Raw genomic sequence first — 26,087 nt, forward strand, 5'->3', positions numbered from 1 at the left:
CTTTTTAGTTTCCTGAGGGGGAATAGGCTTTGTCGTGCACTCTTCACGACTGTCTTGGTGTGTTTGGACCATTCTAGTTTGTTGTTGATGTGGACACCAAGGAACTTGAAGCTCTTAACCTGCTCCACTACAGCCCCATTGATGAGAATGGGGGCGTGCTCGGTCCTCCTTTTCCTGTAGTCCACAATCATCTCCTTAGTCTTGGTTACATTGAGGGATAGGTTGTTATTCTGGCACCACCCGGCCAGGTCTCTGACCTCCTCCCTATAGGCTGTCTCGTCATTGTCGGTGATCAGGCCTACCACTGTTATGTGGTCTGCAAACTTAATTATGGTGTTGGAGTCGTGCCAGGCCGTGCAGTCGTGGGTGAACAGGGAGTACAGGAGGGGACTGAGCATGCACCCCTGGGGAGATGCAGTGTTGAGGATCAGCGTGGCAGATGTGTTGCTACCTACCCTCACCACCTGGGGGCGGCCTGTCAAGAAGTCCAGGATCCAGTTGCAGAGGGAGGTGTTTAGTCCCAGGATCCTTAGCTTAGCGATGAGCTTTGAGTGTACTATGGTGTTGAACGCTGAGCTGTAGTCAGTGAATAGCATTCTCACATAAATGTTCCTTTTGTCCAGGTGGGAAAGGGCAGTGTGGAGTGCAATAGAGATTGCATCATCTGTGGATCTGTTTGGGCGGTATGCAAATTGGAGTGGGTCTAGGGTTTCTGGGATAATGGTGTTGATGTGAGCCATTACCAACCTTTCAAAGCACTTCATGGCTACAGACGTGAGTGCTACATGTCTGTAGTCATTTAGGCAGGTTGCCTTTGTGTTCTTGTGCACAGGGACTATGGTGGTCTGCTTGAAACATGTTGGTATTACAGACTCAATCAGGGACATGTTGAAAATGTCAGTGAAGACACCTGCCAGTTGGTCAGCACATGCCCGGAGCACACGTCCTGGTAATCCGTCTGGCCCCGCAGCCTTGTGTATGTTGACCTGTTTCAAGGTCTTACTCACATCGGCTACGGAGAGCGTGATCACACAGTCGTCCGGAACAGCTGATGCTCTCATGCATGACTCAGTGTTGCTTGCCTCGAAGCAAGCATAGAAGTGATTTAGCTCGTCTGGTAGGCTCGTGTCACTGGGCAGCTCGCGGCTGTGCTTCCCTTTGTAGTCTGTAGTAGTTTGCAAGCCCTGCCACATAAGACGAGCGTCGGAGCCGGTGTAGTATGATTCAATCTTAGCCCAGTATTGACGCTTTGCCTGTTTGATGGTTCGTCGCAGGGAATAGCAGGATTTCTTGTAAGCTTCCGGGTTAGAGTCCCGCACCTTGAAAGCGGCAGCCCTACCCTTCTGCTCAGTGCGAATGTTGCCTGTAATCCATGGCTTCTGGTTGGGGTATGTACGTACAGTCACTGTGGGGAAGACGTCCTCGATGCACTTATTGGTAAAGCCAGTGACTGATGTGGTGTACTCCTCAATGACATCGAAAGAATCCCGGAACATGTTCCAGTCTGTGATAGCAAAACAGTCCTGTAGTTTAGCATCTGCTTCATCTGACCACTTTTTTAGAGACCGAGTCACTGGTTCTTCCTGCTTTAATTTTTGCTTGTAAGCAGGAATGTTACTATATCCGTTGGTGCGTATGAGTACATGTGCTGTATGTTTTGGGCTTTCGTGCCTTTGTGGATTGCGCAGATGATTACGGGTCTCGTCCTGTGTGTTAATCATTGTGCACTTGTATTATTTATTCGAGGTACTCCTCGCTCTTTTGTTTGGGTTTCAACCCTGTGTTTTTGTTACGTGTTTGTTTGGTCTCCATCCCTGTGCCTTTACACAGCACGCCGTCATTTGAGGCTGAATAAAAAAAAGTATTACGCATTCCTGCGCCTGTCTTCCGAATCATTTATACCAACGTAACGTACAGACAAATATAGCTTTTAACTCCAATCTGGCAACCCTCATAAAATCCGACATAGCACCAGAATCCCAAAATATTGAGGAAAAACAAGCATAGAACAGCATTGGCATTAATAAAAAACTTTAAAAACTTACGGATACTATTATATTATAAGTATTTTGGTGACAACCTGGTTGATTAACAATATTGTGTTGTTAACATGTTTTTTTTTATAGATAAATGTGGGACACAAAAAAAGGCAGTGTAGAACACCATTGTCCATCATGCATTGCTCCAATAACTTTCAAATGTATGTTCTGAAGTTTGCCCCAAAAAAATTACTTTTCCTATAAATGAAGTCACACAAAAATGTGTATTTTCCTACGAATTAAGTAGGAGAAAAATGTGTGTATTTTCACATGAGTTAAGCCACTCAAAAACGCACAATGTCTGTTGCAATACTTTCTGTACATATTTAGTGTGAGATTGTGTAATTCAATTCTAATCCAGTCAGCTCCAGTCAGAGACATATTTGAATGTCTGGTTTCAGCCCAAATGTTGTTTGAAGTCAAGTTACAGTATATTATGATGAGTGAAGTCTCCCACCAAACTCCTACAAAGGTCTCCCTAAGAACAATAAAACAAATCAATTCTGAATTTATTTTATAAGCTTTATAAAATGCCTTTAGTCAGATGGGCCTATTATGCTATCTCTAACAATGTTATCAAGATACATTTGATGTATTTTTACTGACAAAGCTCCCAAACCCGTGAGTCTATGGGAAGATACTTTGTGTTAGCTTAGCATAGTCATCTATCCTTTAAGACAGGGGTGGTTAATTCCAGTCCTCGAGGGCCTGATTGGTGTCACAGTTTTGCCCCAGCTCCAGCTAACACACCTGACTCCAATAATCACCTAACCATGATCTTCAGTTTAGAATCACATTTCACTAATCAGCTGTGTTTGCTCGGGATGGAGAAAAAGTGTGACACCAATCAGGCTCTCGAGGACTGAAGTTGCCCACCCCTGCCTTAAGAGTTCAAATTAAAGTCAACCAGGGACAAGGGAGACCCAGCCTATGTAGAAAGGCAGGGCGTTTTCTCCTCAGTCCTCTTCTCTCTCTCTCCTCTCTCCCTCCTTCCTTCCAGTTCTTGTGCATCACTGATTCTGCATGGGGATCCAATCAATCCAAATGCAGTGATGAAAGAGCTATGACAGCAAATGGAGGCAAAATATAATTTGCAAAGTCGGGCTCAATGGAGTTAAGTGGATCAGAGAAGCCCAACCAACCAAGCAGCGACCTGATATCGCCATCTCTATAGCAGGGGTTGGAAGGATGTTTATCGTGTAGGCTCTATGATAATAATGCATTGGTTATTGCGTATTGACTTGTATATGCTGTATTACGTAACTTAACGATCTATCACAAAAAACAAATAGCTCTTAACAGCCTCTTCGAAATAGCTTCAATGAAACGCATACTGTACCATCATGATGTCGTGTCTGACTATGATTCAATTATATGACATGCTATTTATCAAATCCATTACCTAACGTTTAATTGATTTTGTGATTGAATTAAACCATGTAACAATTAAACCATTAATAGAGCAGTTACCTCCCGAATCCACTCTCTTAAAGATCTGAAGATCTTTTATATCAATAGTAGTCAATTATTAATCGTCACCTCAATCTGTCTCATTCTGATTGTTGTAAGTACTTGAATCAGCAACACACAAATTGGCTTAATTATTTATTTACTAAATACCTAAGTAATCACACAGAATTACATATATATACACATGATAGATCATACATCGATTACTAATCATGTCATGAAAAGCCCCTAGTGGGCTAACCCGATATGACAGCTGGTTACACAAAGGAAGGGGGTTGGGTTTGAATGAAAGAGTGGGAAGACTGAGGGACAAAGGGATTGGGTCTATCAGACCTTGAAAAGCTATGCTACCGTAAATACAGAATCTTATACATTCTAATAACCGCCCATTCAGAAAAGGAAAGTGCAAGATACAGTGGGGCAAAAAAGTATTTAGTCAGCCACCAATTGTGCAAGTTCTCCCACTTAAAAAGATGAGAGAGGCCTGTAATTTTCATCATAGGTACTTCAACTATGACAGACAAAATGAGAAAAACAAATCCAGAAAATCACATTGTAGGATTTTTTATGAATTTATTTGCTAATTATGGTGGAAAATAAGTATTTGGTCAATAACAAAAGTTTATCTCAATACTTTGTTATATACCCTTTGTTGGCAATGACACAGGTCAAACGTTTTCTGTAAGTCTTCACAAGGTTTTCACACACTGTTGCTGGTATTTTGGCCCATTCCTCCATGCAGATCTCCTCTACAGCAGTGATGTTTTGGGGCTGTCGCTGGGCAACACAGACTTTCAACTCCCTCCAAAGATTTTCTATGGGGTTAAGATCTGGAGACTGGCTAGGCCACTCCAGGACCTTGAAATGCTTCTTACGAAGCCACTCCTTTGTTGCCCGGGCAGTGTGTTTGGGATCATTGTCATGCTGAAAGACCCAGCCACGTTTCATCTTCAATGCCCTTGCTGATGGAAGGTGGTTTTCACTCAAAATCTCTCGATACATGGCCCCATTCATTCTTTCCTTTACACGGATCAGTCGTCCTGGTCCCTTTGCAGAAAAACAGCCCCAAAGCATGATGTTTCCACCCCCATGCTTCACAGTAGGTATGGTGTTCTTTGGATGCAACTCAGCATTCTTTGTCCTCCAAACACGACGAGTTGAGTTTTTACCAAAAAGTTATATTTTGGTTTCATCTGACCATATGACATTCTCCCAATCCTCTTCTGGATGATCCAAATGCTCTCTAGCAAACTTCAGACGGGCCTGGACATGTACTGGCTTAAGCAGGGGGACACATCTGGCACTGCAGGATTTGAGTCCCTGGCGACGTAGTGTGTTACTGATGGTAGGCTTTGTTACTTTTGTCCCAGCTCTCTGCAGGTCATTCACTAGGTCCCCCCGTGTGGTTCTGGGATTTTTGCTCACCGTTCTTGTGATCATTTTGACCCCACGGGGTGAGATCTTGCGTGGAGCCCCAGATCGAGGGAGATTATCAGTGGTCTTGTATGTCTTCCATTTCCTAATAATTGCTCCCACAGTTGATTTCTTCAAACCAAGCTGCTTACCTATTGCAGATTCAGTCTTCCCAGCCTGGTGCAGGTCTACAATTTTGTTTCTGGTGTCCTTTGACAGCTCTTTGGTCTTGGCCATAGTGGAGTTTGGAGTGTGACTGTTTGAGGTTGTGGACAGGTGTCTTTTATACTGATAACAAGTTCAAACAGGTGCCATTAATACAGGTAACGAGTGGAGGACAGAGGAGCCTCTTAAAGAAGAAGTTCCAGGTCTGTGAGAGCCAGAAATCTTGCTTGTTTGTAGGTGACCAAATACTTATTTTCCACCATAATTTGCAAATAAATAAATTAAAAATCCTACAATGTGATTTTCTGGATTTTTTTTCCTAATTTTGTCTGTCATAGTTGACGTGTACCTATGATGAAAATTACAGGCCTCTCTCATCTTTTTAATTGGGAGAACTTGCACAATTGGTGGCTGACTAAATACTTTTTTGCCCCACTGTATATATATTTACTCTGAGCTGCGCTTCGATAGATGGGTCGAAGATGGAAGACTGGTTTACCCAGCAGAGATCGCCATTGTCCTTTGAAGAATCTTTCTGGTCGTAGTGTTGTAGAGCGGATACGTTGTAGTACCCTGTCATTCTTCTGAGATTGTCTGTCCTTTCCTAGGCCACGTGCGTTTACAGCTGCAGCTGATAAGTCGACGTCTAGGATGTATCACTTCTTTAGTGAATAATAGTTCAAAGTTCATACCAAGTTGACATAGTCAGCTCGTGCTGTATTCTGGCTGGTCCAGTCGAAGTTCACCATTCCAGCGTGGTGATCGTCACCTCCACGTTGAAATTCGCCCTTTTAAACGTTAGGACAGCAGTCCTAACATTTCTAGAACTAAATGTTAATTTTGTTTGGTTGTAGTTGAAATTAGCCCTTTTAAACATATGGACACCAGTCCTCACGTCATCGGGAACTAAGTTTGACTTCTGTCAAAGGGCTTTTGTACTGGGGGAGAGAAGGGCGTGTTTCATAGTTCTCAACCAATGTCTGTTCACTTGGGCATGGCCACTGAGTGGGCCTACGTTTTACTAGGAAACAATTCTCTTATTTAGGAGGCTAAAATTATAATATTTTCACAAATAGTTTCATATTTAAACATTTAAATTGCATAACAATTCCATGTGAATCTCATAACTAGAATGTGTAGACTTTCCAAGATACAATTTATGTCGTCCTATCATCAGATATAATGTCCCAGACAACAGCTGATCTGACATCATATTCTTTATGTACCAACGGACACTTTCAACTGGTTGAGAAAGGGAAATATTGTTCCATTCCCCAACCTTTTGATGAGAGGGAGGAGAGGAGAGGTAGGAGAGGAGGAGAGGACAGGGAGGAGAGGAGAGTGGCAGAGGAGAGGGGGAGAAGAGAGGGAGGAGAGGGGGTGAGGGAGGAGAGGAGATGGGGAGAGGGGAGAGAAGAGGAGAGGGGGAGAGGAGAGGAGAGGGGGAGGAGAGGGGGAGAGGAGAGGGAAGAGAGGGAAGAGAGGGGGAGCAGGGGAGAGGGGGAGAAGAGAGGGTGAGAAGATAAAGGAAGAGAAAGGGAAGGCCTGCGTGGGACTAATCAATGAGCCAGTGGGAGAGTTCCTGAATAGTCCTGTCAAATATCACTCAGCCATGAGATCCACCTGCACACGCACACCAAACGCACCACGCTCTCACACGCACCACGCTCTCACACATATATATTCATGTGAATAGATACACACACATTCATGCACACAAACATACACACACATGCAGGCACGCAGACACACAGTCACGCAAATACACACACACAAATTCATAAACACACACACACGCACATTTTGATTACCAGTCATTATGAGGAGGAAGTGTTTTTAACGTTTGATTAGGAGAGAGACAAGAGAAAAACACCTTATTTATTTCTCATTCATTAACCTGCGATTTGGAGTGTTGCAGAACCCTCCATCTCTGTCTCTTGTCTCTGTTATAATGCGTGCACACAGTGCCCTGGAGTCAGCCGAATTGACCACTGCATTGGCCTAGGCAGGCAGGAACTGGATTATGCAAGACCCAGTTTCATGGTCTGATGGAGAGAAAAAAAATCATTGGGATTCTATAAGATGTTACTGTCACGCCCTGAGTTCCTTTTTATGTCTCTATTTTGGTTTGGTCAGGGCGTGAGTTGGGGTGGGCATTCTATGTTCCCTATCTATGTTTTGTATTTCTTTGGTTTTGTCCTGGTATAGTTCTCAATCAGGGACAGCTGTCTATTGTTGTCTCTGATTGGGAGCCATACTTAGGTAGCCCTTTTTCCACCTGTCTTTTGTGGGAAGTTGTCTTTGCGTTGCATGTGTTTGCACGCATAGCGTTTCGTTCGTTGTATTGTTTATTGTTTTGCTGGTTCACGTTTAAAATAAAGTAAGATGAACCCAACTCACGCTGCGCTTTGGTCTACCTTTAACGACGGACGTTACAGAACTTCCCACCAAAAGAAGACCAAGCAGCGGGGTAAGGAGCTGGAGAGGAGTTATCTCGAGTCATGGACTTGGTAGGAGATTTTGGACGGACAGGGACCCTGGAGACAAGCTGGGCGATATGAGGCAAGGCAACAAAGCAGGCACGAGGGGCAGCCCCAAAAATAATTTGGCGGGGGGGGGGCACACGGGTAGATTGGCGGAGTCAGGCGCTGGACCTGAGCCAACTCCCCGTGCTTACTGGAGGCAGAGTGGTACTGGTCAGGCACCGTGTTATGCGGTAAAGCGCACGGGGTCTCCAGTACGTGCTCATAGCCCGGTACGTTATATCCCAGCCCCCCGCAAGTGCCATGCGAGAGTGGGCATCCAGTCAGGGCGGAGTGTGCCAGCCCAGCGCGTCTGGTCTCCAGCACGCCATTTCGACCCAGGGTATCCTGCGCCGGTTCTGCGTGCTGTGTCTCCGGGGCGCTGGGAGGGCTCAGTTCGTCCTATGCCTGCGCTCCGCCCGTGCCTGGCGAAAGTGGGCATTCAGCCTGGAAGAGTGGTGGCAAGCCTACGCACCAGATCTCCAGTGCTCCCCCACAGCCCGGTCGATCCTGTGCCTCCTCCACGGACCAGCCCTCCAGTACGTCAGGTTCCTGCTCTCCGCACTAGCCTGGGGGTGCGTGTTACTAGTCTGCTGCCTCCAAAGCCAGTCCCACGCATCAGGCCTCCAGTGCGCCTGTCCAGTCCAGTACGTCCTGTTCCTGCTCCTCACACTAGCCCTGTGGTGCGTGTTACTAGTCTGGCATCTCCAAAGCCAGCCCCACGCATCAGGCTTCCGTTGCGCATTCCCCGTCCAGAGCTTCCGGCGACAGTTCCCCGTCCAGAGCTTCCGGCAACAGTTCCCCGTCCAGAGCTTCCGGCGACAGTGCCCCGTCCAGAGCTTCCGGCGACAGTTCCCCGTCCAGAGCTTCCGGCGACAGTTCCCCGTCCAGAGCGTCCGGCGACAATTTACAGTCCGGAGCCTGCTGAGACGGCCTACAGTCCAGAACCGACAGAGACGGCCTAGAGTCCGGAACAGACAGAGACGCCCTCCAGTCCGGAGCTCCCAGAGATGCCCTCCAGTCCGGAGCTCCCAGAGTCGCCCTCCAGTCCGGAGCTCCCAGAGTCGCCCTCCAGTCCGGAGCTCCCAGGGTCGCCCTCCAGTCCGGGACCCGCTGTGAGGGTCCCCAGTCCAGGGTCGGCGGCGAGGGACCCCGCTCTAGAGGCGCCACCAAAGTGGGGTGAGCCAGTGGTGGAGCGGGGTCTGCGTCCCGCCCCTGAGCCACCATCGCGGATAGATGCCCACCCGGACCCTGCCCTATAGGTTTAGATTTTGCGGCCAGAGTCCGCACCTTTGGGGGGGGTACTGTCACGCCCTGACCTTAGAGTTCCTTTTTATGTCTCTATTTTGGTTTGGTCAGGGCGTGAGTTGGGGTGGGCATTCTATGTTCCCTATCTATGTTTTGTATTTCTTTGGTTTTTGGCCTGGTATGGTTCTCAATCAGGGACAGCTGTCTATCGTTGTCTCTGATTGGGAGCCATACTTAGGTAGCCCTTTTTCCACCTTTTTGGGAAGTTGTCTTTGCGTTGCATATGTTTGCACGCATAGCTTTTCTTTCGCTGTATTGTTTATTGTTTTGCTGGTTCACATTTAAAATAAAGTAAGATGAACCCAACTCACGCTGCGCCTTGGTCTACCTTTTTAACGGAGGACGTTACAGTTACTCAATAGTTTATATCCGTGAGTCCACTGGCTGGCTGCTTATTTCTGTACTAGTTTTAGTTGAGTAAGCACTGAGGCAGAGAAATTAACATTGTTTTATATGAGTATTTATGCTCAGTTAAAAAAATATTATTCTCATTGTGGTCAAAATTTGACTTCATATTGTGGTTGTTTTGTTTAAATCTTCTCTATTGAAATATACTCGGATCCAAGTGGCAGACATGTTAGGTTGAAGCTACAGTATTTACAATGCTTCTGATTTAATCAACACATTCTTTGTGTGCCTTATATGATGATTATGTGCCCACAATTGTTTATGTTGAACTTAATAATCCTTGGAGACTCATTGTCACGTCCTGGCCAGTATAAGGGTTAATTGGTGTTGTAGTTTGGTCAGGACGTGGCAGAGGGTATTTGTTTTATGGTATTCGGGGTGGTGTGTTTGTTGTAGGGGATTTGATTTGTGTATTCCAGGGTTTTTTGGGCACTGTTCCTTGTTATGTATGTCTATGATTGATCTAGCTGTTGTATGTCTATGTGTGGTCAATTGGGGTTGGGACTCTCAATTGAAGGTAGGCGTTGTCCATTTGCCTTTGATTGAGAGTCCCATATATTAGGGTGTGTTTGTATGTGTCTTTTGTGGGAGATTGTTTTTGCACTGCGTTTGTGAGCCTGCAAAACTGTTTCGTGTCGTGACTATCTGTAACGCCCTGGCCATAGAGAGGGGTTTTTGTTCTTTATTTTGGTTAGGCCAGGGTGTTACATTGGGTGGGTGTTCTGTGTTCAGCCCTAGGCTTTGCCAGACTGTTAGTTGTTCGTTTGTTCTAGTGGTTTTGTTATTTTGTATTCAGTGGTTTTTGTAAGTGAATAAATCTAAATATGAGCATACACGTACCTGCTGCATTTTGGTCCACATTTTCCGATGACGATTTCGTTATATCGTCAGAGGACGACGACAACCGTTACAGAATTACCCACCACCAAGGGACCAAGCAGCGGAAGAGGGAGGTCCGGTCAATGGAGGAGACGCCGGCCAGCAGACGGGGTCGCTGGCGTCGGTCGAGGAAGCCCGGAAGACACCCCCAAGAAATTTTTTTGGGGGGGCTAATGGGGTGGTCCGGAAGGGCAGAGGAGGAGCCCAGACCACTGCTCTCGTGGGGGATGACGGCAGAGGAGGAGATACAGATGATGAGGCAGTTGATTGAGGACCTGCAGAGGGATGATCTGGAGGAGCCTTGGTATGCGGAGTTGCGCGCTGTGTCGCCAGTGCGCCCGCACAGCCCGGTGCGTCCGGTGGACATGCCCAGCACATGCCGTGCTAGGAAGGGCATCCAGCCAGGACGAGTGGCAAAACCGGCTCCACGCTTCAGTTCACCAGTGCGTGTTCACAGTCCTGTCTGGCCCGTCCCTGCTCCCCGCACCAAGCCCAAGGTGCGTGTCCACAGTCCTGTCCGGCCCGTCCCTGCGCCCCGCACCAAGCCCAAGGTGCGTGTCCCCAGCCCTGCCAGTCAGCAGTCGTCAGAGCTGCCCGCCAGTCAACAGTCGTCAGAGCTGCCCGCCAGTCAACCATCACCAGAGCTGCCCGCCAGTCAACCATCACCAGAGCTGCCCGCCAGTCAACAGTCGTCAGAGCTGCCCGCCAGTCAACAGTCGTCAGAGCTGCCCGCCAGTCAACAGTCGTCAGAGCTGCCCGCCAGTCAACAGTCGTCAGAGCTGCCCGCCAGTCAACAGTCGTCAGAGCTGCCCGCCAGTCAACAGTCGCCAGAGAGGTCAGACTGCGCTGAACTGCCGGAGTGGCCAGACTGCGCTGAACTGCCGGAGTGGCCAGACTGCGCTGAACTGCCGGAGTGGCCAGACTGCGCTGAACTGCCGGAGTGGCCAGACTGCGCTGAACTGCCGGAGTGGCCAGACTGCGCTGAACTGCCGGAGTGGCCAGACTGCGCTGAACTGCCGGAGTGGCCAGACTGCGCTGAACTGCCGGAGTGGCCAGACTGCGCTGAACTGCCGGAGTGGCCAGACTGCGCTGAACTGCCGGAGTGGCCAGACTGCGCTGAACTGCCGGAGTGGCCAGACTGCGCTGAACTGCCGGAGTGGCCAGACTGCGCTGAACTGCCGGAGTGGCCAGACTGCGCGGAACTGCCGGAGTGGCCAGACTGCGCGGAACTGCCGGAGTGGCCAGACTGCGCGGAACTGCCGGAGTGGCCAGACTGCGCGGAACTGCCGGAGTGGCCAGACTGCCCCGAACTGCCGGAGTGGCCAGACTGCCCCGAACTGCCGGAGTGGCCAGACTGCCCCGAACTGCCGGAGTGGCCAGACTGCCCCGAACTGCCGGAGTGGCCAGACTGCCCCGAACTGCCGGAGTGGCCAGACTGCCCCGAACTGCCGGAGTGGCCAGACTGCCCCGAACTGCCGGAGTGGCCAGACTGCCCCGAACTGCCGGAGTGGCCAGACTGCCCCGAACTGCCGGAGTGGCCAGACTGCCCCGAACTGCCGGAGTGGCCAGACTGCCCCGACCTGCCAGAGTGGCCAGGGACGCCCGCCAGCCCGGTGAGTCCTGTGCCTACGCCTAGGGCCAGGCCTCTGTCATGTCTCCCCAGCCTGGTGAATCCTGGGTCAGTGCCGTCAGAGCAGCCAGGGTCGCCCGCCAGCCAGGCGCAACCATCGCCGCCCGCCAGCTGGGCGCAGCCAGGGTCGCCCGCCAGCCGGGCGCAACAAGGGTCGCCCGCCAGCCGGGCGCAACCATCGCCGCCCGCCAGCCGGGCGCAACCATCGCCGCCCGCCAGCCGGGCGCAACCATCGCCGCCCGCCAGCCGGGCGCAGTCAGTGTCGCCCACCAGACCTTCGGCGCGGCCAGGTGCGCCACCGAAGAGGGCGGCGTCAAGGGTGGAGCAGAGGCCACGTCCCGCACCTGAGCCGCCGCCGTAAGAAGGCCCACCCGGACCCTCCCCTTCAGAGTCAGGTTTTGCGGCCGGAGTCCGCACCTTTGGGGGGGGGTACTGTAACGCCCTGGCCATAGAGAGGGGTTTTTGTTCTTTATTTTGGTTAGGCCAGGGTGTTACATTGGGTGGGCGTTCTATGTTCCTTTTTCTAGGTTTTGGTATTTCTTTGTTTTGGGCCGTGTGTGTGGCTCCCAATCAGGCACAGCTGAAGCTCGTTGCCGCTGATTGGGAGTCACACATAAGGAGCATGTTTTTCCTTTGGGTTTGTGGGTAATTGTTTCTGTCAGTATTTTGTTCCAGACAGGACTGTTTGCTGTCGGTTTAATCTTTTCTTGTTTTGTATAGTGTTCATGTTGTTGATATTAAATTCTAATAATGAACACTAACTCCGCTGCACCTTGGTCCACTTCTTCAGACGACAGCCGTTACACTATCATTTATTGTTTTGTTTGTCAAGTGGATGCTTTACTCGTGTTTTTGTCAGTAATAAAACATGAGTGTCCACAATCCCGCTGCATTTTGGTCCTCCTTTCCTCAACACGACGAAGATTGTGACACACATACACGTTCAATATATTTCTGACTGGCTGTGTGCCCTTGTGTTCTCCATCAAATGCCCTGCCTCCTCTCTCGTCCTCAGATGGGTACACCACTGATGACATAGAGTTCTACTGGCGAGGAGGTCATAACGCTGTGACGGGGGTGGAGAGAATAGAGCTGCCCCAGTTCTCCATCGTGGACCACAAACTCATCTCTAAGAATGTCGTCTTCTCTACAGGTGATGTCTTATGCACCAACTGGCCCCTATATTAAGCTTCTCTCTCCCATTTACTCATCATTATAGCTAAGTACAGATACAAAGGTTGCAGAGTAGACAAAAAAAGTGCTTCTGTTACAAGGTTATCCTTGGCCAGTTTCTGAGTAGGAGCTCTCATGTCGTTTCCAGAAAATGCCGTGTTACATCAGTCTAGCTGTTTTTCTGTAATGGCCCAGGCTGAGCTAGAGCCCCTCGCTGTGCAGTGCAGGGACCATGGGGCTGACTAAGGGCCTGGCTGGTAAATTGCATCCATTTATAGGTCAGTTAGATGCTCCGACATTGGGGCTCCTCTGACAATCTGCATGCCGTTTCCAGGACATTACCCCCATAGGGGGAGAACGAGGTTCTTATTAAGGTGGAAGAGTAATGTAGGGTCGAGAGAGAGAGAGGCGAAGGGTGACCCTGTGGTGGTTCCGGAATGGATGTGGGGTGTTCCTGCTTTAGCCGAACTGGCACAGGCCCCATAGGCAAAATGGAGGCCACCCCCTTCTCAGAAATGGAGCATGCTCATGACTTATTTAAAAAAATACATTGTTTTATTGAATTATTTATTCATAATCTACATGTTTTTATTTTCATGAATTTGTAATGCAAGCAGGCAATAGGACAGTGGCAGTGTATGTAGAGGCTCGGGGAAACTACTTTATTGAATGGGAGCATTACAATGACACAGAGTGAGTCAAACAATTACAGCTTGTCCTGTGCCTTATGAAGTTTGTGTCCCCATGAACTGGTAAACCCAATGTTTTCTGATGCATAAAGAATGTATAGTAGTTACAGCTCATCCCTTTCTTTATGGGCTGTGACTGCACTGCTTAGGCACTGAGGATGGGGGATTACCATTTTCTACAGCAGCCTGCTGAGACCAGTAAGGGCTGACCCTCAGGTTACATGGAGAAGCACACATCAGCAGAAATGGTTGGCATTTATCAAACACCCCCCCTTCCCCTCCCCCAATGTTGTGGTAAAGACCAACAAATGCCCTTGTTGCTTTATTAACCAGACTGTAACCTTAACACCCCCACTGTTTCATTAGTCCTTGAGGAAACCCTCCCTGCATCTCTATTTGCTGTGCGCCGCACACTAAACTCACTGAAAATCTTTAACTAACGGCAACGTCAAAACTAACTGTGAACTACTCACTGGAGATGTGTGCCAGAGGCGGTTTTATACCCACTCTGTAAAACATTCACTTTCTCTTCCTACTCCTCTTGCACCTTCTGTTTAGCTTTTCCTCAGCTCCTTATACCGTGGGTCCTTCTTGATGTCAGCTCTAACGGTCCCCCTCGCCTGCCATTGTAGTAGAATGATACAACCTAACCAAAATACATCCCAATCCCAAAGGACACAATAAATGAGCGTGTTCAAGCAATGCTGCCATACAGCGGCCTGCTGGGTTTACATCAAATAAAGCCTAGATAAGGAAAATGTAGTGCTCTCCTAGGCAGGCAAAGAAGCCCTCTCTTCATACATTTAGAGATAGTCATAACCCTGATAATGCAAGAGAACGCTGATGTCACAGAGTTAGAACCAGAACAAGTATTCTTTCTGTTGAGTATTTCCCCGACAGATATCTTGGAAATGACAACAGGTAGTGGGACCCTTCAGGCAGCCTTTGTCAGACATACTGTGGGTTGTCAATCAAATTCTGTAGTGATAAGCTCTGGAGGCAAACAACAAATAAAATCAAATGAAATGTTATTGGTCACATACACATGTTTAGCAGGTGTTATTGCAGGTATGACAAAATGCTTGTGTTTCTAGCTCCAACATTGCAGTAATATCTAACAAGTAATATCTAACAATTTCACAACAATACACACAATACAGACCAATCTAAGTAAAGGAATGGAATTAAGAATATGTAAATATGGACGAGCAATGTAAGACCAGCATAGACTAAGATACAGTAGAATAGTATATAATACAGTATATACATATGAGATGAGTAATGCAAAATATGTAAACATTATTTAAGTGACTAGTGTTCCATTTATTAAAGTGGCCAGTGATTTCAAGTCTGTGTATATAGGCAGCATCCTCTAATGTGCTAGTGATGGCTATTTAACAGTCTGATGGCCTTGAGATAGAAGCTGTTTTTCTGCCTCTCGGTCGCAGCTTTGATGCACCTGTACTGACCTCGCCTTCTGGATGATAGCCAGGTGAACAGGCAGTGGCTTGGGTGGTTGTTGTTCTTCCTGTGACATCGGGTGCTGTAGGTGTCCTGGAGGGCAGGTAGTTTGCCCCCGGTGATGCATTGGGTAGACCACACACCCCTGTGGTTGCAGGCGCTGCAGTTGCCATACCAGGCGGTGATATAGCCCGACAGGATGCTCTCAATTGTGCATCTGTAAAAGTTTGTAAAGGTTTTAGGTGCAAAGCCAAATTTCTTCAGCCTCCTGAGGTTGAAGAGGCGCTGTTGCGCCTTCTTCACCACACTGTCTGTTTGTCAGTGATGTGTACGCCGAGGAACTTGAAGCTTTCCACCTTCTCCACTGTGGTCCTGTCGATGTGGATATGGGGGTGCTCCCTCTGCCATTTCCTGAAGTCCACGATCATCTACTTTGTTTTGTTGACGTTGAGTGAGAGCTTATTGTCCTGGCACCACACTCTCAGAGCCCTCACCTCCTCCCTGTAGGCTGTCTCGTTGTTGTTGGTAATCAAGCCTACAACTTTTGTGTCATCTGCAAACTTGATGATTGAGTTGGAGGCGTCCGTGGTGTCGTGTCTTTGGCTATGCCAGATTAAGTAATATGACATGCTAACCTATAAAATTCTTTCTCTGTAATTAATATTACCTGATTAAGCTAATAATGTAAATGTAATTAACTAGAAAGTCAGGGCACCACGGAAGAACGTTTATAGAGCCGTTATCTTCCGAATAAACTCTTAAAATACTTAGTAATATTTTACATCGATAGCAGTCAATATTAACCCTTATCTTATTTTCAGTCTCATAATGAAAGTTGTAAATTCTTGGCTATCTTCACGAACCCTGGCAAACAAGTTGAATCATTAATACAAAATTGGGTTTAATTATTTATTTACTAAATACCTAACTAATCACACAGAATTACAAATACACAGAATACAAATGATGTCATACAGAAAACGTCCCGGTGGACGGAACAGATATGACGGCTGGTTACACAAAGGAAAGAGTGTTGGGCTTGAATGAAAGAGCGGGAAGACTTAGGAACAAACAAACAGCAGCTATGCTATCGTAAATACATTATCTTATGCATTCTAAATTACCGCCCATTTGGAAAAGGAAAATGCAATAAATATTTACTCTGAGCTGCGCTTCAGTAGATTGGTCGTAGATGCTGGCCGGGTTGGCCAACATATCTTCCTGTCCTCGGAAGAATATCTCTGGTGGTACATTGGATACGTGGTGGTATCTTCGTCTGTTTGTTAGACTGGATCCGTCGTCCGTCCTTTCCTAGCCCACGTCTACAGCGGCCGCTGCTAACTCAACGGCTAGGAAGTATCACTTCTGTAGTGAATAAGCTCAAAGTTCATACCATTCGCCACCAAAGCTCACGCCGAGGTTGGCTTAGTTCTGTACTTGACATGTGTGTCCTTCTAACGTAGAGGCTGCAGACCTCAAGTACTGGAACAACGTGGTTATCTTTTCATCAAAGGCTTATATAGTGGAGAGGGGGAAGGAGGTGTTTCATCGTTTATAACCCCTGTCTCTTCACAGGGTTGGGCCACTGATCAAGCAGGGCACTTTCCTTATGAAAACCCAATTCTCTCATTTGGAAGCTAAAATTACATTTAATCTCCTAACAAACAATTTCAATATCAAACATTTCAATTGCATAACAATTCCATGTGACTCTGATAACTAGAGGGTGTATACTTTCCCAGGTACAGTTTATGTCGTCCTGTCATCAGTCATAATGTCTCAGATGACAACCGAACTGACATCCATACTCATTACGTTCCAAAGCATATTTCCAACTGGTTTTATTACCAAAATATGTTTTCTTTCCCCATTTGTTTGATGTTCCCAGACTCTCTATATTTAACAGGACAGCAGTCCTTCAGGACAGCAGTCCTTCAGTAGGGTCAGAGAGGGGAAGGGAGAAAGGTATTTATGGGGGGGGGTCATAAACCTTACCCACAGGCCAACGTCATGACAGTGGTCATGCAGTCATGGGTGAACAGGGAGTACAGAAGGGGGCTGAGCATGCTCCCTTGTGGGTCACCAGTGTTGACGATCAACAAAGTAGAGGTGTTGTTTCCTACTTTGGAGGGTACTATGCTATTGTATGCTGAGCTATAGTCAATGAACAGCATTCTTACATAGGTTTTCCTCTTGTCCAAATGGGATAGGGCAGTGTGCAGTGCAATGGCGATTGCATCGTCTGTGGATCTATTGGGGCAGTAAGCAAATTGAAGTGGGTCTAGGGTATCAGGTAAGGTAGAGGTGATAAGATCCTTGACTAGTCTCTCAAAGCACATCATGATGACAGAAGTGAGTGCTATGGGGCGATAGTCATTTAATTCAGTTACCTTTGCTTTCTTGGGTACAGGAACAATGGTGGCCATCTTGAAGCATGTGGGGACAGCAGACTGGGATAGGGAGAGATTGAATATGTCCGTAAACACACCAGCCAGCTGGTCTGCGCATGCTCTGAGGACGCGACTGGAGATGCCGTCTAGGCCGGCAGGGTTAACACGCTTAAATTTCTTACTCACGTCGGCCATGGATAAGTAGAGCCCACAGTCATGGTAGCAGGCCGCGTCGATGGCACTGTGTTATCTGCAAAGTGGGCGAAGAAGGTGTTTAGCTTGTCCGGAAGCAAGAAGTCGGTGTTCACGACGTGGCTGGTTTTCCTTTTGTAGTCCATGATTGTCTGTAGACCCTGCCACATACGTCTCATGTCTGAGCCATGGAATTGCGACTCCACTTTGTCTCTATACTGACGTTTTAAGTGTATGATTGTCTTACTGAGAGAATAACTACACTGTATGTATTCTGCCATATTCCCAGTCACCTTGCCATGGTTAAATGGGGTGGTTCGAGCTTTCAGTTTTGCAAGAATGCTGCCATCTATCCACGGTTTTTGGTTAGGGTAGGTTTTAACAGTCACAGTGGGTACAACATCTCCTATACACTTCCTTATAAACTCAGTTACATTATCAGTATATTCGTCAGTGTTATTCTCGGAGGCTACCTGGAACATATCCCAGTCCGCGTGATAAAAATATCTTGAAGCGTGGATCCCAGTTGGTCAGACCAGCATTGAATAGTCCTTAGCACGGGTACTTCCTGTTTCAGTTTCTGCCTATAGGAAGGGAGGAGCAAAATGGAGTCATGATCAGATTTGCTGAATGGAGGGCGGGGGAGGGCCTTGTAGGCATCCCGGAAGTTGGAGTAGCAGTGGTCGAGTGTTTTAGCAGCGCGAGTACTACAGTTGAGGTGTTGATAGAACTTCGGCAGCATTTTCATCAAATTTGCTTTGTTAAAATCCCCAGCTACAATAAATGTGACCTCAGGACATGTGGTTTCCAGTTTCCATAAAGTCCAGTGAAGTTCTTTGAGGGCTGTTGTGGTATCAGCTTGAGGGGGAATATACACGGCTGTGATTATAACCAAAGAGAATTCTCTTGGGAGCTAATACGGTCGCCATTTGATTGTGAGGTATTCTTGGTCTAGTGAACAAAAGGACTTGAGTTCCTGTATGTTATCACAATCAAACCAAGAGTAGTTAATCAGAAAACATACACCCCCGCCCTTGTTCTTCTCGGAGAGATATTTATTCCTGCTTGTGCGATGAACTGAGAACCAAACTGGCTGTATGGACTTAGACAGTATATCCTGAGAGAGCCATGTTTCCGTGAAACAGAGTGTGTTACAATCTCTGATGTCTCTCTGGAAGGTAATCTTCGCCCTCAGCTCGTGAACTTTATTATCCAGAGACTGAACATTAGCGAGTAATATACTCGGAAGTGGTGGGTGGTGTGCGTGCTTCCTGAGTCAGACTAGAAGTCCACTCCCAGTACCTCTTCTCTGCCGGCTATGTTTTGAATCAGCCTGAACAGGCAGTAGAACCCTTCAGGCAGCCTTTGTCAGGCATTGTCACGAGTTACCAGGATCACTAGAGATGCAGAGTCAATTGCAGGAGACAGAGGTCTGGTAGATCGTAGTGTTTAATAACAATCCGGAAAACACAAGAAGCCGAAAGGCACAGGGCGCATACAATAATCAAAGAGGGAAACACGTTCCCAAAACAAATGACGCACGGGGCGCAGCCCGGTCAATAATAGAAAATAGGGAGCAGTGCTCACTAACATCTATACTGAAATGACATAAAACAATCCCGCACAAAATCCTGAACTGAAAAGACACACTAAATACCACCCCCACTAATGACAGACAAGAAACAGGTGCGGAACAGACAGACATAACCAAAAGACACACAAACATGGATCGGTGGCAGCTAGTAGGCCGGCGACGCCGAGCGCCGCCCGACCGAGGAGGGGCGCCACCTTCTGTGGATACTGTGACAGTACCCCTCCCCTGACGCGCCGACGCCGGCCTCGGGGACGACCCAGAGGGCGAGGTGCCGGTCGATCCGGGCGGAGACGGTGGAATTCCTGCAGCATAGCTGGATCCAGAACGTCCACCGCCGGAACCCAGCACCTCTCCTCCGGGCCGTACCCCTCCCAGTCCACGAGGTACTGCAGGCCCCTTACCCAACGTCGGGAGTCCAGGATGGCCCGGACTGTGTACGCCGGGGCCCCCCCGATGTCCAGGGGGGGCGGGGGGACCTCCCGCACCTCAGCGTCCTGCAGCGGACCAGCTACCACCGGCCTGAGGAGAGACACATGGAACGAGGGGTTAATGCGGTAATATGTAGGAAGTTGTAACCTATAACACACCTCGTTTATTCTCCTCAGGACTTTGAACGGCCCCACAAATCGCGGACCCAGCTTCAGGCAGGGCAGGCGGAGGGGCAGGTTTTGGGTCGAGAGCCAGACTCTGTCCCCCGGGTTAAACACGGGGGCCTCACTGCGGTGGCGTTCAGCGCTCTCCTTGTGTCGTTCTCCAGCCCTCTTTAGACACTCCTGGACAGCATTCCAGGTCTCTTTTGAGCGCTTCACCCATTCCTCCACCGCAGGAGCCTCCGTCTGGCTCTGCTGCCATGGCACCAGGACCGGCTGATAACCTAACACAACCTGGAAAGGTGACAGGTTAGTAGAGGAGTGGCGCTGAGAGTTCTGGGCCATCTCAGCCTATGGCATGAACCGCGCCCACTCCCCTGGCCGGTCCTGGCAATACGACCGCAGAAACCTGCCCACATCCTGGTTAATGCGCTCTACCTGCCCATTACTCTCGGGGTGGAAACCCGAGGTCAGGCTGACCAAGACCCCCAGCCTCTCCATAAACGACCTCCACACCCTGGACGTGAACTGGGGACCCCGATCAGATACGATGTCCTCGGGTACCCCATAGTGCCGGAAGACATGGGTGAATAGGGCCTCCGCGGTCTGTAGGGCCGTAGGAAGACCGGGCAAAGGGAGCAGACGGCAGGACTTCGAGAACCGATCCACAACGACCAGGATCGTGGTGTTCCCCTGAGATGGCTGGAGATCCGTGAGGAAATCCACCGAGAGGTGAGACCAAGGTCGTTGTGGAACGGGGAGGGGCTGTAGTTTCCCTCGAGGCAGGTGCCTAGGAGCCTTGCACTGGGCGCACACCGAACAGGAAGAGACATAATGACGAACATCTTCAGCCAAGGTGGGCCACCAGTACCTCCCCTTCAGGCCCCGCACTGTCCGTTCCACCCCAGGATGACCCGAGGAGGGTAGAGTGTGGGACCATCGGATCAGGCGATCGCAAACACCAAGTGGAACGTATTTCAGACCCACGGGACATTGAGGTGGAGTAGGTTCTGACTGACCCGCCCGCTCGATGTCCGCATCCACCTCCCATACCACCGGTGCCACCAGACAGGAGGCGGGGAGTATGGGAGTAGGATCGATGGTCCGCTCCTCGGTGTCGTAGAGATGCGACAGTGCGTCAGCCTTCCGGTTCCGGGAACCTGGAATGTATGAGAGGGTAAATTGAAACCTTGTAAAGAACATGGCCCACCTGGCTTGACGAGGATTAAGTCTCCTCGCTGCCCCGATATACTCCAGGTTACGGTGTTCGGTCCAGATGAGAAGAGGGTGACGTGCCCCCTCAAGCCAATGTCTCCACACCGTCAAAGCCTTGACCACGGCTAACAGCTCCCAGTCCCCCACATCATAGTTACGCATCGCCGGGCTCAGCTTCTTAGAAAAGAATGCACAGGGGCGGAGCTTCGGAGGAGCGTCCGAACGCTGCGACAGCACTGCTCCTACCCCAGCCTCGGACGCGTCCACCTCCACTATAAATGGCAAAGAGGGGTCCGGATGCGCCAGCACAGGAGCGTTGGTAAACAGAACCTTCAGACGATGGAAGGCTCTGTCCGCCTCTGCCGACCACTATAGCCGCACCGGTCCCCCCTTCATCAGTTAGGTAATGGGAGCCGCCACCTGGCCAAAACCCCGGATAAACCTCCGGTAATAATTGGCGAACCCCAAGAACCGCTGCACCTCCTTCACAGTGGTTGGGGTTGGCCAATTACGCACAGCCGTAACACGGTCACATTCCATCACCACCCCCGAGGTGGAAATGCGATATCCCAGGAAAGAGACGGCTCATTTGGAGAACTCACATTTCTCAGCCTTGACGTATAGGTTATGCTCCAGCAGCCGCCCAAGCACCCTACGCACCAGAGCCACATGCTCGGCGCGTGTGGTGGAGTAGATCAGGATGTCATCGATGTACACCACCACACCCTGCCCGAGCATGTCCCTAAGGACCTCGTCCACGAAGGATTGGAAGACGGCGGGATAATTTTTTTAACCCATACGGCATGACGAGGTACTCATAATGGCCCGGTGGGGTACTAAATGTGGTTTTCCACTCATCTCCATCTCGGATACGCACCAGGTTATACACGCTCCTGAGATCTCATTTTGTGAAGAAGCGCGCCCTGTGAAATGACTCCACTGCCTTAGCAATGAGAGGTAGCGGGTAACTGAAACCCACTGTGATAGAATTTAGACCTCTATAGTCAATGCACGGGCGCAGACCTCCCTCCTTCTTCTTCACAAAAAAGAAGCTTGAGGAGATGGGTGACTTGGATGGCCGAATGTATCCCTGTCTCAAGGACTCAGTGACGTATGTCTCCATAGCCGCTGTCTCCTCCTGAGACAGAGGATACACGTAACTCCTAGGAAGAGCCGCGTTGGCCTGGAGGTTTATCGCACAATCCCCTCGTCGATGGGGGGGTAATTGAGTCGCCTTCGTCATACTGAAGGCGATAGCCAAATCGGCATATTCTGAGGGAATGTGCACGGTGGAGACTTGGTCTCCGGTCTTCCGGTCTTCCGGTCATCCTCGAAGCAGCTCCTCCTATCTCCATGGGCTGTGGAGCAGGAGGGCTGGGAGGTGGAACGAACAGGCCCCGACTGGAACGTCCCCGGGCAGCCAGTAGGTTGTCCAGTCTGATGGACAAATCCACCAGCTGGTCTAGGGTGGTGGTGTTGTCCCTACACGCCAGCTCCCGGCGGACGTCCTCACGGAGACTGCACCTATAGTGATCTATCAGGGCCCGCTCATTCCACCCCGATCCAGCGGCGAGAGTCCGGAATTCCAGCGTGAAATCCTGAGCGCTCCTCGTGTCCTGTCTCAAGTGGAATAACCGCTCACCTGCCGCCCTGCCCTCCAGGGGATGATCGAATACCACCCGGAAACTCTGGGTAGTCGCCCCGAGCCGAGTCTGGGCCATCCCAGACCGCGTTGGCCCACTCCAGGGCTCGACCCGTGAGACACGAGACGAGGACGCTCACTTTCTCTTCGTCAGAGGGAGGGGGGCCGTACGGTCACCAGGTACAGCTCTAACTGGAGCAAAAACCCCTTGCACACAGCGGCCGTCCCATCAAATTCCCTGGGAGGTGTAATCCGGATACCACCTGAGCCCGCTTCAGTGGGTGTTGGTAGGGGCGCAGGATGAGGAACCGGAGCTGGTCCGGCTGGGGTCGCACCTCTCTCCCAGCTCTCCAACCGGGCTAGCATCTGGTCCATGGCCGAGCCCAGGCGGTGGAGGAGGCTGGCGTGTTGCGACACCTGCTCAGCCACGGACGGCGCTTCTGCTCCTGCTGACTCCATCGGTGGTGCGGGATTCTGTCACGAGTTACCAGGATCAGTAGAGAGGCAGAGTCAATTGCAGGAGACAGAGGTCTGGTAGATCGTAGTGTTTAATAACAATCCGGAAAACACAAGAAGCCGAAAGGAACAGGGCGCACACAATAATCAAAGAGGGAAACACGTTCCCAAAACAAATGACGCACGGGGCGCAGCCCGGTCAATAATAGAAAATAGGGAGCAGTGCTCACTAACATCTATACTGAAATGACATAAAACAATCCCGCACGAAATCCTGAACTGAAAAGACACACTAAATACCACCCCCACTAATGACAGACAAGAAACAGGTGCGGAACAGACAGACAAAACCAAAAGACACAGAAACCTGGATCGGTGGCAGCTAGTAGGCTGGCGACGACGACCGCCGAGCGCCGCCGACCGAGGAGGGGCGCCACCTTCTGTGGATACTGTGACAGGCATACTGTAGGTTGTCAACCATATACTGTAGTGATAGCCTCTGGAGGCAAACGTAAAGCAAAGTAAAATCAATAGAAAGTTATTCTGCAACAAGCCCAGCAGACACACCACCTGTATGTCCAGTATGTTAGTCTTGTGTCATCTTACGTTAACAACGTCTATATGTTGATCTTTCTCCCTGTAGGATCCTACCCCCGACTCTCCCTCAGCTTCAAGCTGAAGAGGAACATTGGCTACTTCATCCTGCAGACATACATGCCCTCTATCCTGATCACCATCCTTTCCTGGGTCTCCTTCTGGATCAACTATGACGCTTCCGCTGCCAGAGTGGCTTTGGGTAGGGACTTGTGTGTCATGGATTTGTCATGTGAGACTGAGCTAATGACAACCTTAGCCAAAGCAAAAGTTTGAGGCATGGTTTCGTTAGCGGGAATCCATAGTGTAACACTATGTCATAAAAATACAGGATGTTGTGCTGTCTTTTTTTATATCTATATTGGTTTTGAATCTAATCTATAATAGTCTCACCTTACATTGCCAAACTATATTCGCTTGAATTCAGGAAGGAGAAAAAATATTTTTTTGTTTTATGTTGGAGTTTCACTTTAGCTTTTTACCAACGCCAATGGAGAAAAAGGCATGATGTAGCAGCATTGCAGAACACAACAACCGAGACGCTTCCTAAAGGAGAGTGATGAATGACTGAAGTGATTTCTTTCCACTTTGATTTGAGTGCCTCTGCGTTTTTTGTTCCCCTTTTTTTGGAAGTCAACATTTTCTCGCTGTCATCCTTCATTACGTAAGTCTAGACCATGAGGTCCGTGGTGCGTGGGATGTAGGAAGCTCCGCTCTCTCTCACCCCTCCCTCTGGCTTGCACCCTCGATAAGAGCAGTACTCTCCTTGATTGGAGACTGACCTGCATTTATTTCTCCAAGAGGGAAGCATGTGCGGGATTTAATGAAAACCAGAAGTAATGCTTAGTAATGGAGTCGGCTGGACAGGGAGTTACAGGGTCAACCCAGATCAGACCTCTGTTTATGAATCGTTTCACCCTGTCCTGCTTTCAGGCATTATAGGCACTAACTCTACAACAAATGAAGGTGTGGGAGGTGCATTGCACTGTGTATGGATGCAATGCTTAGTTTATACCAGAATCAGAGGTGGACAATGAAGAATGTAATTTACAGAATGCATGCAGTCAATGCCAAAAAAAGCAAGAATAATCTGTGTCATTTTTAAAGAGTTGAAACAAGACATCAACATATAAATAGAAAACACCAAAGTCCCTTTTAACAGTGAGTTGACCTCCAATTTGACTGTCACGACTCATTGAACAGAAATGGTAATGAAAGCCAGCAGTGGTTTTCTTGTCAGTCATAGCAGCCTACTCAGATCTGAGGTCAAGGTTGAATTTCTCTCTCTGTGGGAGTCCTCTGCTAATGAGGTGGATTGTTGGTCTCCTGTGATGATCTGTGATGGTGATGATGGGCAGGTTATTTTCCCAGGAATCACCACTGTGCTGACCATGACCACCATCAACACTCACTTGCGGGAGACGCTTCCCAAGATCCCCTACGTCAAGGCCATTGACATGTATCTTATGGGTTGCTTCGTATTCGTCTTCCTGGCCCTGCTGGAGTACGCCTTGGTCAACTACATCTTCTTCGGCAGAGGACCCCAGCGCCAGAAGAGAGCAGCTGAGAAAGAAGCTGTCGCCAACAATGAGAAAATGAGAATGGATCCAAACAAGGTACCATGCACCTACACAGAATACAGAATACCCAGTATTTTAAAGAGTAGCCCACTGGATAGATGATACAAGTTAGGTCAGGCCTTGCCATCCCTATTCCTGAAGAGCTACCGTCATGTAGGTTTTTGCTCTCACCCTAATCTAGCACACCTGATTCATTAATTAGCTGTTTGATAAGCTGAATCAGGTTAGTTACAACTGGGGTTGGAAAACCTACAGGATGGTAGCTCTCCCCGAACAGGGTTGGAGTGAAAACCCACAGGAGGGTAGCTCTCCAGGAACAGGGTTGGAGTGAAAACCTACAGGAAGGTAGCTCTCCAGGAACAGGGTTGGAGAGCCCTGCTCTAGGTAGTGAATCATCTTTGTGCGCATTTAGAAAAATGTACTACATACTTGATAGAAATATGACTTATCATAAATATTGACAAACGGTATAATAATTACACGTGTAGTCTTTCCTGTATCGTGAATAACTGTACTAGTTGTTCCTGTCCAGTCTTTTTTCTTAACTCCACTATTGCACTGTGAACACACACACATTCATTTTAACTCTGACATTTTCAGATGAAAGTAGTGCCATGACTTGACTCTTCAGCTTATATGAATTTGATGTTTTCTCTTTTTCGTCTTCACTTTATGAA

General features: G+C 48.9%; 1 protein-coding gene across 1 annotated transcript in view; it reads left to right on the plus strand.

The window, feature by feature from the left end:
• The window catches only part of LOC115153995 (gamma-aminobutyric acid receptor subunit beta-2), a 110,440-nt gene that overhangs the window by 77,776 nt on the left and 6,577 nt on the right, over nt 1–26,087 (plus strand). The window contains exons 6-8 of the mRNA XM_029699741.1: nt 12,850–12,987; nt 23,880–24,032; nt 25,202–25,446. Of these exons, the coding sequence (XP_029555601.1) occupies nt 12,850–12,987; nt 23,880–24,032; nt 25,202–25,446 (536 nt within the window). The remainder of the gene's footprint in view (nt 1–12,849; nt 12,988–23,879; nt 24,033–25,201; nt 25,447–26,087) is intronic.

This window comes from Salmo trutta, chromosome 19 (genome assembly GCF_901001165.1).
Source record: "Salmo trutta chromosome 19, fSalTru1.1, whole genome shotgun sequence".
Classification (NCBI taxonomy): Eukaryota; Metazoa; Chordata; class Actinopteri; order Salmoniformes; family Salmonidae; genus Salmo; species Salmo trutta.